This window comes from Pogoniulus pusillus, chromosome 25, assembly GCF_015220805.1.
Source record: "Pogoniulus pusillus isolate bPogPus1 chromosome 25, bPogPus1.pri, whole genome shotgun sequence".
Taxonomy (NCBI): Eukaryota; Metazoa; Chordata; class Aves; order Piciformes; family Lybiidae; genus Pogoniulus; species Pogoniulus pusillus.
This window is the reverse complement of record NC_087288.1, coordinates 9,315,232-9,333,510: the sequence shown is the minus strand read 5'-3', so window position 1 is coordinate 9,333,510 and position 18,279 is coordinate 9,315,232. Positions and strand designations below refer to the sequence as shown.

Here is an 18,279-nt window from a genome sequence, read left to right as displayed (position 1 = left end):
GCCACTTTGGGGTTTGGCTCTGTAGCGATTCCCACAGCAGCAGGTTACCTGCTTTAGTGGTGTCGCTCCTGGTGACACCTAGAGATGTTGCAGCATGTCCCATTTGAATGCTACCTCCATGCAAAGCTGTGCTTGTCTGATGGAGTCCTCCAGTGAAGCTGAAGGCTTTCAGACTAATCCAGGCAACAGTCTCAAAAGTAAAACAGGACTCCAGATCAACAGCAGGCAGTACAGCAAAAGATATATTACATATGACAGTCAGGTACTGGGTACAGTCTCTGCCAAGGTCTGATTTCAGATGTTACAAGAGCCCCTGAGAGTAAATGGTTTTGGCAATGAGCAGCAATTCTCTCTTGTAAGAGCAACTTGGGAGTCTTGTCCGTAGATCCCAACAGGGAACTGAAAAGATTTAACACCAGCTTAGCCTTGAAATGTGAGTGCATGTGTTGAGTTTTTAGCCTTCTCACCCTTTTCCTTAGAAGAAGGAGGAGGTCACTTCTGCAGAGCTCTGGGATTCAAAACCTTCTCACTACTCACATGTGATTTTAATTTGGAGGGCCTTGGCGTGAAATGTTTAACACGGCTCCTTATGCAGCAGTGAACTTCGGATTCACAGATGTGAAAGGAGAGCTTTTGGGTTTGAATTGGAAATTTTCCCAAGCAAGCTGAAAGGAAAGAGGAAGAAAAAGACTGAGAAAATGGTAGGAATTTATTTTATTTGACAAAATCCAGTTACCAGTGCCCTGCCACCCCTTTGCTTTTCTTTTTTCTTCCCCGCACGTTTTTTTTCCTTTATAAACCCAGAAGATCATTAAAGACAAATAAATGTTTCTTTTTCAGATAACATCTTGCTGCTGCAATCCTTTGCCCTCTGAGTAGCCACCTCGGTAGCCAAGTTCTGCTTGATGTCACAGCACATCTCTCGGGTGTTGCCTACTTCAGCTAATCTCCATGTTTAAGTCAAGGAGGACATGAAATTTCCCAAGGGCCTGGCCTTAACTGCAGTGCTGGCTGCTGGACGGGCACAGCCTTTCTAGAAGTCAGGAGCTCCTGGTGACAGACCTGGGCATCCTGCAGCCTTCACCACAGTCTCCAAAGAGAACAGAGTTCTTACTTCTGGCTCTCAAATGCAGGAGAGGTGAAAGACATTAGAGGTGAGGACAGTGTAACATTCAACCTTCCCAACTGCTGGTGCGATAGGGGATGTGATGCACCCACTCAATGCCATGCTCCTTGGCCCAAGTGCTGTAAGGCAGTTTTGCAAATGAGTCCTGTTATCTGATTCAGTTCTTTCAGGGGTGCCATGTCACCAAAGGACTTGTTTTTCAAGGCCCAGGATGGTGTTCTGAGCAGTGGCACAGGGCACTGATTCTGCTTCCAGACATTCAGTGGCTGCTTTCACCATTGTAAGCACACAGTGCTCACCTTGGTGGGTTTGTGGCAGCGTGATGGCATCAGTCTGCCAGGCTTACCCACGTTTATATTTCAGCCATCACCCCTCAAACCAGAGACTTCACCCACTTGGCCTGTTGGACTGCAGCACATTTCACAGTCATAGATAACCTGTGCAATAGTGTCCATGGTTAAGTCCATCCCTTGATCTTAAGCCCATGTATGTCACATCCCTTCCTTGATGTCCTGAAATATGGTAGCCTCACAGAGCTAGAAATAATTCACCCTTGTATTGCCAGTCCACATCCACCTGAGCTGCTTCAATCTCAGCAGCTTGATCTACCTGGTAGAAGCAGCCACAGTCCCTGCAGACCTGTTAAAGCATTTTGGAATTAGCCTCCTGAGAATGTTTCCTAGCAGCTTCCCAGGAACAGGATCAGTTTGGCGGTGCAGTTGTTTAGCAGGTGTGACAGGGCTCCCCAGGGTGTACGTGTGCATCCAAATGCTAAGGGTGAAATGCTGGAGAATATTGCAGGGTGGCTGAGTTTGAACAGCAGATCTTGAGCTATGCCACTTCATTAAGCACCTGTAGTTTGCCACTGCTGAGATCTATTTAAACTGGCAATTTAAAGAAATCTTGTCATTTGGGATTTTTTTACCAGTTGGCATCTCTAGAGGGCCTCCTGACTTTACTTCCTCTACCTTAAAAGTTGTTCTTGCTGCTTCCCTCTCCTGCTGGAGCCTTGTAAATGCTGCTTTGGTCAGGCTGCTTTTGCCGTGCTGAGTAAAAGCTCTCTGTCCTTTTTCTTTGGCTGTGGGCTTTTGGGAATGTGGAGGAAAGTATCTGCACTTGGGGAAATAACCCAAACAACCTTTTTGTGTATGCTATATGAGGCCTTCCACAGCCTGTTTTTTATGCTTTTCCTTGTAGTGCTTGCAAAGTAGGTTTGAAAAATATCAAATGTAACTGGCTTCTTAATTCTCTGCTGGCCTTGAGAGGTGTCTTATCTGCTTTCTGTTTCCCGCATTCCACCAGTGTAAATCTTACCTACCTGCACTATCACCCTCCTTTCTGTCTGGCTGATTTGCCTTTTTAACTCTCCAGCTGAGACAGTTTCCCCAGGAGAGGGGCACTTCTAGCTTAGGGGAAGCAAATTTAGCTGATGATCTGCAGTGGTAAGTGGAGAGGTTAATGGGAGGGGTTCAGCTCAGGTGTGCTCTCCTGCCCCGTGTTTGCCCAGCTGCACATCTCCAAAGCTATTAAGAAGCTACTGAGGTTTTTGAATGAGACAAACCAAAAGGCAGGGCATTGTGGGACCTTCTTCCAGCAGCAGTGAGAATAGAAATGTGTGATTTCTTTTCAAACTTATTTTTATTGTAAGCCTATTGCAGAAGTCTCACCAGAGAGAAGACTGCAAGCTGCACCTGTAGGGTCAGTTTAAGTACTGTAATTGCTGCATTTAATGTGCAGTGCAGCTGCTCCCCCACGTAAATTAGCATAGCAAAAGAAATGCACTGCAAGCTTCCATCTTGAGTTTCTCTTACCCTACATTCTGCCAGAGCCCCAGGACTGACTCTGGCTGTCTCAGATGGTTCCTCTTGCTTTCTGAAGGTAAGTGTTGTCGTCAAGGAAAGGGGGAAGATAAAAGGTACCATTACTTCTGCCACAGAGGAGTGCAGAAAGCTCTAAGTACCCCTGCAGTGTAGGAAGAGACTGGCCTTGTGTCATCTCACTGTGCATGGTGGCAGCAGAGCTCTGAAAGTACATGAGCAGAGAGTCTCTAGTGCTATCTACTCTGAAACCAGGAAAACTCACAGGATATTTGGAGGTGTTCCACAAACATTTGGATGTGTCACTTTGGGACATGGTTTAATGGCCATGGTAGTCTTAAGGTGAGTAGTGGACTCAATGGTCTTAGAGGTCTTTTCCAGCCAAAACAATTCTATAATTCTATTTCCTCAAATGAATGTTTTCTTCTCACCAAAAGTCAAGTCCCAGACCTGGTGGCATAGTACCTCTGCTCTTCAGAGCATTTGTGCCATGCAAACACATTAGCTAGGCCCTGAATCTCCCTGTGGAAATGCAACCATGAACTCTTGCAGGGATGTAAATGCCAAAAAAAAAAAGGTGGTATAAAAAAAATGAATGGCAAATGGGGAGGGTGGCCAGGGAGGGAGGACAAGGAAGAAAGGGTGGACCCGAGGTCTAGTGTGGAGGTTGAAGGCTCCTGTTGTAGATTGCATGGGTGTTGCTGTGAGGAGTGGAATGGAGAATTAGAGAATGCAGCTGAAGGAAGCTCCTTTTGCAGAGGTGCAGCTGGGGCATGGAGTGTAAGAATTAGGTTCTAGTGGAATTTGGTCTTGCCAAGGTTAAAGGTGGGCTTGGCAACCAGCTGCTGAATTCTCTCTGAAGTGGAAGGAGTGGGGCTACATTGAGGTGGCTATTTTTATCCTTGTTAAATAGTGATGATGGGGAAAAGAAGCAGTGGTTGCATTGCTACCAAATCTCTGACAGCTGACACTGAATGCTGATACTGTGATACTGCCTTTGATGCAGGCAGAGGTGAGAAAGCCACTGGAGTTAAAATTAGACTGGACCTGATCCTTTAAGCCTGTCCTCTGACTTGGTATTTTAAGCTGAAAAAAACACTAACTTTGGCCAACAAACTGCCCCTGTGTATCCTTAAAAGCCACCCCCTCCAGTGTTTTAATGCATTTGGCTGTGGGAAAGGAGCTTGTAAAGCCTCTCTTTGTGCTAAGAGCTGTGCACAGACACAGCTGCTGTCACAGTTTATCGTGTTGCATGGAATGGCTTCAGTTGGAAGGGACCTTAAAGACCATCTTGATCCAGCCCCCTCTGCCATGAGCAGGGATGTCTCCCACTGGAGCAGGGTACTCAAAGCCTCATCCAGTCTGGTCTTCAATGCTTCCAGGGGTGAAGCATCCACAACTTCTTTGGGCAACCCCTTCCAGTGTCTCACCACCATTGTAGTAACTTCTTCCTAATGTCTAATCTCTTAGCAGAAAGTAAGAACTCTGCCCTCTTTGGAGACTGAGGTGAATACTGCATATGTTCTGTCACCAGGAGAGCCTTGTCCTGTGACGACAAGCCCTTGTAAAAGGTCCCTCCCAGGCTTCCCCTAGGTCCTCTTCCAGTGCAGGAAGGCAGCTCTAAGGTCTCCCCCAAGCCTTCCCTTTTCCAGGCTGAAGAGACACAACTCACTCAGCCTGTCCTTACAGGAGAAGTGCTCCAGCCTCCTGATCATTTTTCTGGATCTCTCTGGATCTGTTCCCTCAGGCCTGTGTCTTTCTTGTGTTGAGGGCTCCAGACCTGGACACAGTGCTCCAGGTGAGGTCTTACCAGAGTAGATTGGCAGAATTACCCCCCTCAACTGGCTTGCCATGTTTCTTTTGTTGCAGCCCAGGATGCCATTGGTCACCTGGGCTGTAAGTGCATATTTGTGGCTCATGTCCAGCTTCTCATTTACCAGTACCCCCCAAGTCCTTCTCTACAGAGCCATTCTCAATCCCAGCCTGTAGTGATAATGACAGTTCTCCCATCCAAGCTGCAGAACCTTGCACATGGCCTTGTGGAACCTCATGAGGTTCACCTAGGCCCATTTCTCCAGTTTTCCAGGTCCTGCTGGATGACATCTTGTGCCTCTGGCATACCAACTGTACCACTCAGCGTGGTGTCATCTGCAAACTTGCTGAAGGTGATGTGTGCAAGTACTCAAACAGTTGTACTGCTGAGAGCACTTCACATTTCCCACCTGTAGGAAGCTCCCATTATTAGTATTTCTTTAAAACTCAAAGATTGCTCTTGTCCCAGTAAGTATTGGTCCAAACCTTCCCCAGTGCAATTCCAATAAGGAACAAATCTGTTCCACCTCATCCTTTCCTCACTGGCCCTCTCTTCTTCTTCCTCTTTGATTGTGGCTCCTTTGTGTCACCTGCTGTTGCCATTGATTGTTTGGTATTACACAATGCCATTTTAATTTGTGTTTCATATGATTGTTTTGCTTGGAAAAGAGCTTCAAGGTCATTGAATCCAACCATTCTCTAACTCTACCCAGTCTGGTGCTAAACCACATCCTTCAGCACCACATCTCTTCCTCTTTCAAACACCTCCAGGAGCATGGATTCAACCACCACATTTGAGAGCCTGTTCCAGTGTTTGAGAACCCTTCCAAGTCAAGAAGTTTCTTCTAATAGCTAACCTAAACCCCCTCTGGTGCAGCTTAAACCTACTTGCCCTGCACTTGTTACTAGGGAGAAAAGACCAATGCCCACCTCACTCCAGCCTCCTTTCAGGGAGCTGTCGAGAGCCACAAGGTCTCAGCCTCCTCATCTCCACACTAAACAACCCCAGCTTGCTCAGCCACTCCTCACCAGACCTGTTCTGCACACCCTTTGTCAGCTTCATTGCCCTTTTCTGGACATATTCCAAAACCTCAATGTCCTTCTTTGAATGAGGGGCCCAAACCCAAGCCCAGTATTCAAGGTGCAGCCTCCCCAGTGCTGAGTTCAGGGGGAAACCCTCTTCCCTGTGAGATGAGGTACTCAAAAGGTCCTAAATACAAGAAAGCTTTCTTACTAGATGCATGCTCAGGATAGGCCCAAACCCCAAAGCTTTGCACATTTGCAGTCTGGTTAATCTCTGGCTCATAGCTGCCTTCAATCACAGCTTTATCTGTGAGCAGAGGAAATGTAGTTGGTGGGGAAAAGGTGCCCTGCATTTGAAAAGCCATGTGCATATGTACTTATGAAGGACAGCTCTCCAGTAGTGTTGGCAAGCTGTTTGCAGAAGAGTGGGTTGGTCCTGAGGCCAACAACAGGTGAGAAGGGTTCCTCAAATCTATTTATACTCCATCTTGTGTGTTGCCCAGCCCAGAGTTCTCTGATGATTTATTGCTGTGGGTCAGTGCTTGCTGCAGCGTAATGAATTCCTGCCTAGCTGGAACAAGCACTCATCTTTTAACCCTTAGGACAAAGCCAGCTTGAGTTAGCTGTGGCTGTACATAGCATCTCAACTAAGCACAAAACTGCCAGAGAGCTCAAGCTTAGATGGAGGCAGGGGAGAGGTGGAAGCACAGCTGACCTGTGCTCTGACCTCTCAGTGCCCAGGCTGTGTACTGTAATCTAAAAAAGATGTGTTTGCTTAATGGAAGTGCAACCTAAATTAATTGATGTACCAGAAAAATACACAAAACAAGGCAAGCTTGTGCTGGGGAAGAATGAAGCAGATGAACTCTTTATGGCACAGGGCCCTAACTAGTGCAGCAAGCAAAGAATCAATTGCACAACTTTGGGCTAAGGTTTAAGCTGGTTGCATCCAGAACATGAAAGACCAAACTCATACCCTGCTTATAAAAACTCTGATTTATTTGCAGCAGTAAAAAATAAATCTTAAAGTTTAGTATGGTCTTATAAAAGAGCTGTATTCCAGAAATGTTGCATTCATGAAAAACAGAAGTGTTGTCCAGAAAAACCTGTAACATACAAAAGAAAAAAAAAAGGAAGAAAGAGTAAGCTTTCTTTTTTTTTTTCCCAAAGGTGAGACAAACTGTCATTTCCTCCATACTTTTCATTTCATGCTTGCTGCACAAATCGAAGGTAAAGACCTTATTTGCAAGAGTCTTGTAGATCAACTGTACTGAAGAAAATCCGTTAGCTAGATTAGTCATGAGTTCAGGTTAGAAACTCCTGGGTCATTCCTGGAGGAGCTCCCTGTCTTGAACATAATGCTCAGTTTGCTGCAGCATCCTTTGGGCAGCAGCAGAATCCTTCAGCAGCTGCAGTGTTTAGGCAGGGTTGTGTTTGCAAGGAGGCTCCTGATGATCAAGGTCCAAGCCTGGAGAGGTGCTGTGGTAGGATGCCAGCTCATTTATCACTTCTTCGTGGGAGACTGGGTTTTGGGGAAAGATGCTTTGGCTGACTGCATGTCCAACCAGCATACATGTGAGGAGGTTTCCAGCTTGGTTGCTGAAGTAAACTGTTGCTCCATGTGCTTCTGTAGCTCTCACCCCACTGAATTTGATTCTGGGTGGATATTTAAAAAAATAATAATTTCTTATTGCTCATCATGGATGCTAGAGAATTCCTACAGAAAACCATCGAGTGATTATAGTATCTGAGCAGAAGCTGTCCTTCCACTCTTACGTTTTCAGCTCCAAAGCTACATTTAGGCATGCAAAGTGCCAGTTTGCTGTTTTGTTTCTATTGCTGCCAGCAGAATAGAAAAAAAATCCAACATACATGGAAAAAAACTATTTGTATTTTTATGCAGCTGGGAGACAACTAAACTTCTGATGAGGGGGAAGATGGGCCTGCAGAGCTTGTCCTGTAGTACTGGTGATTTTCCAACTTAAGGGGGAATGGTGCATCTGCCTGTGTGATTGCAAGGAGTATCTATTGATATCTCTTAGCTGTTCACTCTGGTTGTGGCTGCTTTGCACAAATCCCTGACAACCCAAAGCATCTGTTGGCTCCAAGTTAATTCTTTCAGGCTCAAGCCCCCACCTTACACAACAGCTAAGGTTTCCTTGCCATCCATAGTATAAAATGGCACTGAACTTAGTTGAGAGATGGTTGTGATTAAGGCACTATATCAAAACTCAGGAGTTCAGTAGCCAAAGGAGTCCCTTGTGCAGCAGTAGATGAGCCTCAGTTCCTCCGTCATGAAGATGGGTAGGTTAAAAGTCCGTCTGAAGGTGAAGGGCCCAGATACCACCATCATGAAAACTGTAGGAAAAATTAGAACTATTCCTGTCAAAACAGGACTACAAATGGCTTTTTCTGGCACCTCGTTCCTAATGTACTAAAGTTGCATATGAAAACATGTCAAACTAAATTAATTACAATAAGTCTTAATCGTGATGGCAAATTAGGTGATCAAGACCTGGTAAATTCCAAAACTGTATTCCAGTGGTGGTTGTAAAAGCCTAGGGTTAATTGACTGTAAATAACTTGTGTTTTTATTAGCAAGAATCCATCTGGACTCTGCAGTGAAATCACAGTAACCCTCCTCAAACTGCAGAAATCAGAAAGAATGTGAGCCTGCTTTGGGGAAAACAGGATTCTCTGTGCTGGTATTCTCTCCTTTTACACATGCCAAAAAAAAAGAGACATGGCCTTAGGTGCCTCAGGCTTTATAATGTTGTTTGATTGGGCTGTTACAAAGCCATTCTAATCAGGATTAAGCCTTGTACCCTGGAAACTAGAGGTGGTGGGATTACATGATAATCAAAGGTGGTTTAGAAGATCAAAGCCTTTTGGAAGGAATAAGATCCTTAATTTCATTCCTTTAAAAGGAGTAATTTTGTTGTAAGTTGCATTTGACCTTGTTGTCTCTCTGCATGTTGATAAATGCCTAGTGCAAAGGTGTGCTTTGCTGAAGCCATTGATGTTTTTGCCATCAACCCAAACTGGTTCAGGATTTTTACCTCCCCCCTGGCAAGGTCACAACTGTCACTTTTTACAAAGCAGTGATGCTTCCTGAATAAATAACGTGTCAAGGAGTGACCATTTCTGATAGTCTTTTGAACAATGAACCAAAGGGCTTGGCTACAGGTTTTTGTCAAACCAGTTTGCCTCAGGCTCACCCAGCTGTGAAGCATTTCTTTTGCTCAGTGTAGATTTTCGAGTTAAACCATGAAACAATCCAAAGTAGAAGCAAATGGCTCCTACTGGCCTGCTGGTATTTCATGTCTAGGCCAGTTTGAGTGTTCAGATGCAATGCCACCGTGTTGTTTCCTTGTGGACAAAAACCCAAGAAGTCACATTTTGGAGGCTTGGGTAAGGCTGTTTCCTCCCTCCAGGGCCTCTGGCCTTGTGTGTCTTTGCCTTCAGGGATGTTTTTGCTGTCAGTCCCTCTGCAGCCCCTGGCCCACAATGTAGAGCTCGGGGTGGGAAGAGGATCTGTTGGACTCTTTGATTTCAGGAGCGCAAGGGCTGTTCCAAGAATCTCCTGCTTTCCTAGGGTTCTCCTCCAGGCTGCAGAAGGAAAGATGCTCAAGTTAAGAGGCTAACGAATTGTGACGTTTTAAAACGGCACTGACTAAATCGCATTAACCCACAAAGCACAAACCCCACACGAGACCTAGGAGCACAGAAGGATAGGGGTTGGAAGGGCCCCCTGGAGATCACTGAGTCCAACCCCCATACTATGTCATTGCCTGTCTCCTCCTGCATCCACACTCTGTATCTGCCATCTGTGTTTTATTATTGTGGTGCCAAATGCATTGTCCTATCCGCTCCCAAAAGTACAGTGGATAGTACAGTGTAGTGTCCTCTCCCTAAACTCTCTTGGGAAGCCAACCTTTCATATGTTTCACAGGTGATCAGTGTGAATCTGAGTTCACTTGCACATAAGAGATAGATGTAAGTGGAAAGCTTGGTTTCAGTCTCATTTCTGTAATATATCTGCTTAGCAGGCTCACAGTGATTTCTGAGTATGCCAGCGTGACTGTGGGGTGGGTTCTCTGCTAGTATAAATCTGCCGCTCCTGAGACAGAAGAACTGAGACACAGAAAGTGTAAATGATGTTCCTGGGGTTGCACTGGCAGTCTTTAGGGGCACAGGGACTTTATGGATCAAGATTGATTATAGCAGTGGAGCGAAGTCATTAATATCCCACATCCTGAGCCTTTGTGCTGAAATGTGCCCTGTGTAAACTGCAACCATTTAAGCTGAAAGTGGGGAAATATTCCAGAGTTATCTGGAAATCATTACTGTGTTTTAAGAACATAAACTGCTAGACTGAATTAGCTTTCAGCTACAGACAAGCTGTTATGTTCCTATTCTAACTGCTAGGATTTCAGTAATTTGAACTCACAAATTAAGAGATTTATGATCCAGGACCAATCACAAACCTAATCCATATTCAAGTATCTCCCAGTTGCAGAAGTTCTCTTTTGAGCTACTTGCTTTGGGCCTGATTCAGTCAACTCCATCTGTTCTCAAGACTTCCTTGAAGAATGTCTTCAAGGCATTGAATCTTCTATCTCTGCTTTACCTCTTGGGAGATTAGCAGTCTCTATGAAATACTATTTACTCTAACAGCATACAGAAACCCAGTTGCATATTAACAGGATTTCTGTGAGCAGAGCAATTGCACCTGCTATGCTTTGATAGGATGCCAGTAACTGCTGATTGCTATCAAACCACCAGACTTAGAAACCAGCAAAGTTACTTCAGCCTATCCAGCCATAGACTGTCCAAATGGGAACCAGTTCTACTGACTTGACCACCGAAACCTGAACCTGAAACTATTGTCCAGGTACCCTAAGACTAAGCACAAAAGTTCTAGCTCCAGCCCTAGTTAGGGCTAACAATGCTTTTAGTTGTGGTATTCCTTAGAGCATGGGATGGGCAGGAGATATGCTTGGGAAAGGAGCTCTTTGGTTTTTGAGGGGAGCAGTGAGCATGCAGGAGAAATGCAAATCTGCATTCAGCACTGACATTTAATGCCTGGCAATGCTAGCTACCCAAATGAGATGGAAATTGCCTCTTTTTTGGGGTGTTTCTGTTAAAGTGGGGACAGTGGGAGAGGGGACTCAGCTGTCTAATGAAGCATATGTTGCTTTTACAAGCTGATGCTAGATTAGCAATCTGCTTCTCAGCAAATAGATGCTTTAACTGGGCATGGGAAATGTGGAGGTATATATCCTGGAGTTTGGGAGCATGGGAGAAACTGGCTAACTTCCTGAGTTTCAAAATATTTTACCTATAGAAGAGTGATGCTACCACAGGTTTGGCTCCTGAGACTAATAGCTGAAGCTACTAAGAACACAGAAAGCCCACATAAAGGTAAAAAAAAAAGGCTTCATTATATTTGGAGAGGAGAGGTAGAGCAAGGGAAGGAATGAAAGAAAGGAGACTAATAGCTGGGTTTGAAATAGTGAACTTTAGACCAAACATAGCCAGAATGAGGAGATTTAGGTATACAACATCTGGTTTAGGGAGATCTTTTGAAATTTCCTTCTGTCAGCTGAAAGATTTACAAAGCAGAGGAAGCCCTGGCTGCTTAATGATCTCAGAAATACGGATTGGAGTGTGGTGGTTTGTTTGTTACAGCACCTTCTGTAAGAGCTGGTCTCAGCATCTGTGCATGGGGGTGTGGTGCTCCCACCAGTCCTCAGTGGGAGGAGGTGACCAGCAGTGATATGAAGGCTCTTTGAGCTTTTGTCACATGCTGATTCCTAAAACATCCCTTCTGTGCCTGTTGCTATTTTGCCTGTGAGATTTGTATTGGCCCATTCAAGCCAAGCTGTAAATGTTTGCCCCAGGCAGCTTACTATAAGCGTAGGAAGACACACAGTAGTGCATTGCTCCTTGAATAAGTGCATGTGGCAATCGGTGGGCTACATTTGTTTTTTGCATATATAGAATAGAATAGTTTGGGTTGGAAGGGACCTTTAAAGGTCAATTAGTCCAACACCCCTGCCGTGAGCAGGGACATATAGATAAAAATGGATATAGACTAGGACTGACTCAGTAGGACTGATTTTTATGTCCATTTGTATAAATGCTGAGCTGAATGTGGCTCAGAATATATTCTTCTACAATGCTGTATATCATACCACTAGGATATATCTATATATAATTTTTTGGTGGAAGTGATGATTTTATTTACAGTAGGTTTTTTTTCATGTTAATCAGCATACTCTGACAGACTAGAGCAGAAAGATAATACACCCCACTGATGCATAAATTAGCTATTAATTTACAACAGACTGGTTTTAAAATTGATCCATAAAGCTGCCAGGGCTTTGTCTTGCAGGATTTGACAAAAAGCCCCTTTTGAAAACATCTATTTATGCTGTCAGGCACTGGAGTAGACAAAGCTGACTTCACTCAATACATAAGCATGACAGAAACCCCAGCTTTTAGGAAACCTTCCAATGTCACACGATCACAATCCTATCATTGGGCATCACTCCAATCTCCTATCTTCATAGACGTGAATGAATTCACCCCTCAATCTCCTCCAAGCTACAGACTCAGCTCCCTCATAAGGGGGATGCTCTGCTCACTTACAGAATGCAACATTAGAACTGAGAATGCAAAACTTTGTTAGCATTTCCCAGTGGTTTTTGCATGTTTTGCTCCTCTACTGTCAGTGTGGGAAACTCTCCTTATTGTTTTGTGGAAGGAACACCTCTACCTCTGACTTCAGAATCTACAACTGTCCCTGTGCTTGCAGTGCACCGAGTGCTTGTGCACTCCCAAGTGCCATTCTATCTCCTGTTTATCTCTGATGAACTGCACTGTATCTCCTGTTGCTGTCTCCCCTAACCAACTCCTGCTTGCAGTCCCTGCTTGTGGGGATGATTCCTGTGATTTCAGCTGTTCTGTGGCCAGAGTAAAAATACTTCTCACATGAGGAAAGGTTACCCAAGAAAGATCTAAATCCTCTTGCATAGCTTAGAGCTTAATGGACTTAAAACATCCTAAGATGCTACGAAACTAGAATAACAACACTGTGTACTCCCAGGCTGTTACGCTGATCTTTGAGTATGTCTAAACAACCATTTCTCCTGGTTACTTTTGTGATTTATTTTTTGAGTGATAGAGAAAATGTAAAACAAGGCACAGATTTTGTTTGTTTGCTTGTTTAAATAGCCACTAATTCTTGCTAACCTGGAACCAGTGGGTGGGGATGTTTCTGTGTCTCCAAATGTAATTCTTTAGAGCAGTGAATCTCCAGTAACTGTGGGAAGTTTTTTCTCACTGTGAAAACTTGAGCTCTGGACCCAACAGACTTGAAATCAGCACCTAGATCTGAAAGCCTACGCGAGAAGCTCAAAATGTCAGGCTATAATTATTTCCATATATATAATTATGTCCTTGCCTACACATTATGTGTAATTTGAAACATTACTAACACAAATTTCAGCTGAAGAGTTTACTGGCTTAGAGGCTGATGGTAAGAACTGTACTCTTCCTTTTAGCCCAAGTCTGCCTTCTTGTTGCTATTTAAAGATGTTTATAACATGAGGGTTACTTCAGGACTTTTCTGAATTTAATGGGGGTGTCCATGCAAATAATGAGAGTTCTGTGCCATGAAACCTGCACTGAATTTTCCCTGGGATGCCTGTCACAGTAGATGTGGAAGTGTGAGGTTTGAGAAAGCCATGGAAAGACAGTTCTTCCCTTTACTCAAGACTAGTACTCTCCTGAAATCTGGGGCAAGGCAGTAGAATACGTAGGGTAAGAATAGAATAGAGTAATAGAACATTTCAGTTAGAAGGGACTTACAGCAATCACCTAGTCCAGTTGCAATGTTCTCCTTGCCCAGCCACCTGTTTGTAAATGAGCAGGGCTTCTTTCTGGGAAATCTCTTAATGACATTAAATTCCCATCTGGAGTTTAGGAAGCCAATGCAATGCTACACTTCTACTTTCTTGGTCTAAAGTGAAAAGGTCCTTACCTCGCTTGGTTAAGCGCAGGTTCGCTGCCAGATGTTACGGGAGCTGGAAGATGAAATTGGACCCCTGGTCGGCGGTCAGAGAAACTTCTCCTCACGAATGGCTGAGGATTGATGGCACTCAGGGATAGCTTTCTGACACGGTCTCCAGACTGCTTGAAAACCAAACTGCTCTTTTGAGAAAGTGGTGAAGCTTCAGGCTGGCTGCTCACCTCCCCAGTAGGTTTGGTGGCTACCAGGGAAGGTCTGGCTTCAAATAAGGAAGACGTGGCTGGACAAAATATTGAGTGGATATTGCTGGCCCTCTTGGAGGATGAGAGCTGGTGGTCGTCCCCAGCATCCAGCCCAGCTCTGGTCCCCTTGTAGGAGCGGGATGGGGAAGCTGGTGGGGAGGGGGCAGTGGGGAACAGGGTGGGGTTTGCATCTTGGCGGTGTGCTGCAGAGCCCAGCGGCCGGTGCGCTGTTGGCAAGTTTTGCTTGTGCCCCACAGGAGGGCTGAATGGCTTTCGCTGGGGCGGTGGAGAGGGCAGCTTCCTCTGCAAGGGTGGGCTGGGCACCCTAGGGCTAGAGGGAGGACTGGGTTTTCTCTGCACGGTGGGTGAGCTTGGTTGTGGGTTGCTAAAAGCCTGCAGAGAGTGTCTGTGTTGCGTTGAGGGAATGACAAGCCGTTTCTCAGTTGGTGAAGAAGGAGGAGTTCTTGTTGGGGAGACCCTCCTGGCAAACGCTGAGCCTTTTTCGTTTCTCCTGAGCGAATCAGGAGAACTGTGCTTCTGATACGGCACCGAAGGTTCTGGCAAATTGGGATCTTTGCTTTCCGAGCTGCTGCTGTGCGACTTTGAAACTCCACTGGGATTTTGAAGAGGAATAATCTTACGGGTTTGTTTGTATAAATCCTCAGCCTCTTTCCTCTGGGTTGCCAATATCTCCTCCTGGCTGGGGATGCGCACATTGGTAGGGTTCAGCTCCAGGGAGTACCTCTGCAATTTCTCCTCCCCTGCTCCAGTACTTTTTAGACCTTTACTAGTGATTGCACTGGGGCCACTGATACTTTTACTTGGTAATAAATCAATGGACTGAAGGGAGGCTTTCATTTTGGGGGAGACTTGTGATCTCTTAGTAGCACAAAATTCTCTTTTGGTGGACTTTTTGGCGTCTTCTGCAGAGTATCCTTCTGTTCTTGGAATTTCTTCAAACTCTGCTAAGTCAAAAGAACTGTCCATTAACATTTCAGGTGGTGGTGGTGGCAGGTTCTCAATGTCTTCATCACTCTCTTCCTGTGTGGCCTGCTTGCTTAATTCTGCAGCTGGTGTGGGAAAAAAGGCATTTGGAAAGCTAGAAGAAGCTCCATTGCTGTTTGAAGGGTTTGTGTCTTCTGCTGGTGAAACACGATGCTTAAGATTTAAAGTTGCCAGGCCTCTCTGAAAGGGAACAGTGGGTGGGATAACTGGAAGTCCAAATTTTCTAATGCACTTTATTGGGCCTAAAGATCTTAAAGGTGCAGCTTTTACAAGATTGTCAGTAGGACTGAACGTTTCAATAAGCTTTTTGACAGACTGTCGTGGGGCACAGCTGCTGCCACCGAGCATTTGTGTGCTAGGAGGTTCATTTTCCTTGCTTCCTGATGTCTCCTGGGTAGGCACAGTAGCTCTTAAAGTCTTCCTGTCTCTTTTTTCATCCCGTTGATGAGCAGAATTTTGATCAGTCATAAATAAAGGGACTTTATCCTGGTTAGGCAGGATGTTGAAATTTTTTGAGAGGCATGCCTTCAGTTTTCTAGAGGACCTAGATGCAATCTGTTCATCCAGCAAATAAGGTTCTGCCCTTGATTTCCAAAGATCTGGGTTGTTATCTGCACACTTCTTTCCATAAAGCGTTTCCAGTCTTTTGTTGAGCTCTTTTTGAGTTCTCTGAAGCTCTAGGAGGGTTGGATCCTCTGCTTGGCTTCTGAGAGACTCCTCTGACCTGGACCGTTGTTGTTTTCTGAAGGTTTTCTGGCTGCCTGTTGCTGTACTGGGCCTTGTTTTTAGGACTGCTCTTCCACTCTCATCTTCTATCCATTCTTTACGTCTGCATTTAGCTGGGACAAACTTGATTTTTTCACTGATGGCATCTTTCATCTTCAGAATGATTTCCTCTGTCTCTGCGTTCTCTGTCCTCTTGATGGACTGCCTTTGTGCGTTATCAGTGACTGCTGGAGAAGACAGTGGCCTCCTTGGCAAAGCATCCCTCCCCATTTCTGATAAACTCATGTTGTCATCGTCCTCCCCAAGGGTGCTCCCTTCATCATCGTCATCATCAGAAGCAAAATCTGTTGATTCACGGATTCTGAAATGTTCACCTTCTTGAGTAGAGTCAGATGGGAAGGAATTACAGGAATGGCTTTTGCTCATGCTTGGATATTGGAATATGGGAGAAATGCCTTCTGGTACTCCACCTTGGCAAGAGGTCACTTCCCTGCTGTGCGTAGATGAATAAAATATATCCTTGAACTGCCTTTCAAGTGCACAGTTGTGGGATGCAGCTGCGCCTGGCGGCACTGCCCCATCACACACATGCTCCACTGTTCTGGCATGCCTCTGGGGCAGATGCCCATGGGCACAAGAGTCACAGCTTGCTTGTCCTCCATGCTGGCTGAGAGTGCTGAACTCTTTGAGGGATTCACTGTCCACACCAATGCCACTGTCCTCAGAATAAAGAGTCCTGTCATCACTGTGGGACTGAGAGTAACCCATCGCTGAGGCTTCAAGCAGCCTTACTGTCAATAGCAGGCGCTCATCAAAGCTTTGCTTTGCTTTCAGTTTTCCTTCCAAATTGCTTGCAGCAGACTGCAGGAAGCTGCATGTCTCCTGCAGGGCATCGGAGGTAAGAGAGGCCAGAGTCCCACTCAGCAACTGCATTTTATTTACCGTGTACTGCAGTAGTTGTTGCAGGAGATCAGGGTGCTCCTTCATGTCACCTTTTTCTGCTGGCCATGCTAGGTTCCCACCTACATCCTTGAGAAGACTTTCTCCATCATCAGCAATTTCTTCCAAGAGCTGGTTGATTTCACCAAAGCGAAGCACGAGAAAGCTTACCATCTGCTGCAGGAAGAGCTGGGTTTGGGTAGCCTGGTTGGCCATCTGAAGTATAGCTTCATACTTGGAGAGGTTAGGATGTAAGTAGGCATATGCACTCTGATGAGCCTTAACAAGCACTTCTGGGAAATCAACCTTTTTCTCTGGCTCACACAGGGCCAAATTGGACTTTTCTTTAATTTTGCTGGGTCGACCTTGCTTTGCTGTCCTTTGACTTTTTTGCTTCTTTCCTTTCTTTGGGAGTTGCTTTGCGCTGCTTTCATTCCTGTCGTCCAAAACGAATGGCGATGCTTCCGATTCACAGGAGCTTTGCTTTCTGATCTCTATGGCCTCAGCGATGTGTTTTTGAGACTCAATCAGTTCGGACATAGCGATTTCAGCATCTGTGGCTGTCCTCTCCGTTTTCTCATCTTCCCTGGAAACCTGGGGATCTGAATGAGCCTTGAGAGATAACTCCAAATTATCATTTTTGTCTTGGTCTGAGAGTTCATCCTCCTTTTCTTCCAGGCAGTCTCTCCTCTGTACCTCATATTGGTGGAATTCATCAATATCGTAGCAAGCTGAACCTTTAACCAGCAGAGGGATTCCTTTATCCCCTGGATCAATGCGCCAAATACTTTTGGGTTTGTTCAAAGCCTTAAGCCCACCTTTTGAAACGGTATTAGCAATGTCACTGTGAGAAGGTGTGCAGCCCATCCTTTCCCCGTCTTTGGCTGTATCTTAGATTAAAAATCCAGAAGAACTAGGGAAAATACAACAACAAAGCATCAGACTCACTGTTGCATCCCGAACTGCAGACTGGCCAGTCTCTCACAACTTTGTCATTATGATACCAATTCAGTCATCAGTTTTGATCGCTGTTTGCCCCACAGTCTCAGTGCTCACTGCCCAGGATCTGCTCTTGAAGTTCTGCACTGTTCCATTGTAAGGTCCAACTCCGTTTTTCTTCAATTCAAAACAGGAGTGTGAAAGCTCTGCTGGATTTAGAGCTAATGGATTAAGAGGACTTCTGTACTTCACTTCTGTCTTGACAGATGTCCACTGCAGATAAGATTTTAAGTCCATTAGGGTAAGCAGGCATCAGCCAGTCAGCATCCGTGTTGTATTTTTAAAGGCAAATATTTTTTGCACTATATTGGGAGGCAAAAGGACTTAGTACCTGTCTCTTCTATTCTCCCTTGTTGCAAAGACATAACCTGCAATTGAAGGCAGAGATCCAAAGGAAGTGGCTGTATTTTAAAGCCTTGTTTTGAAGGGAAACTATGCAAACAGATGTGTAAAATGTCAAGAGTGACTCCTTAAACAAGAGAAAGGTGACCTTGATTATGTACCCACTGGAGAGTACAAGACACAAAATCAAATGGATTAGACATGCTTGTTAGA

The 18,279-nt window shown here is 45.1% G+C and overlaps 2 protein-coding genes across 4 annotated transcripts in view; one reads left to right on the top strand and one right to left on the bottom strand.

Moving 5' to 3' along the window:
• Positions 1-18,279, top strand: part of CLIP4 (CAP-Gly domain containing linker protein family member 4) — a 59,745-nt gene that overhangs the window by 1,796 nt on the left and 39,670 nt on the right. For 2 of the 3 annotated variants that reach the window (XM_064164361.1, XM_064164358.1), the window contains exons 2-3: positions 557-701; positions 841-1,154. The gene's annotated coding sequence lies outside the window, so the exon portion shown is untranslated. The remainder of the gene's footprint in view (positions 1-556; positions 702-840; positions 1,155-18,279) is intronic. The other variant, XM_064164359.1, reaches the window with a different exon arrangement.
• PCARE (photoreceptor cilium actin regulator) lies at positions 9,258-17,592 on the bottom strand. Its single transcript, XM_064164502.1, has 2 exons — positions 13,826-17,592; positions 9,258-9,387 (listed from the first exon to the last, which is right to left on the bottom strand). Exons 1-2 carry the CDS (start codon positions 17,590-17,592, stop codon positions 9,258-9,260), a joined length of 3,897 nt encoding a protein of 1,298 aa, XP_064020572.1.

What these genes read in the sequence shown, in the direction of transcription:
- PCARE (XM_064164502.1), bottom strand. Translation starts at nt 17,592, where the DNA reads ATGGGCTGCACACCTTCTCACAGTGACATTGCTAATACCGTTTCAAAA. An exon ending in CCTGCGCTTAACCAAGCGAG is followed by an intron (nt 9,388 to 13,825) that starts GTAAGGACCTTT and finishes TTCCTTCTGCAG; the next exon opens with CCTGGAGGAGAACCCTAGGA.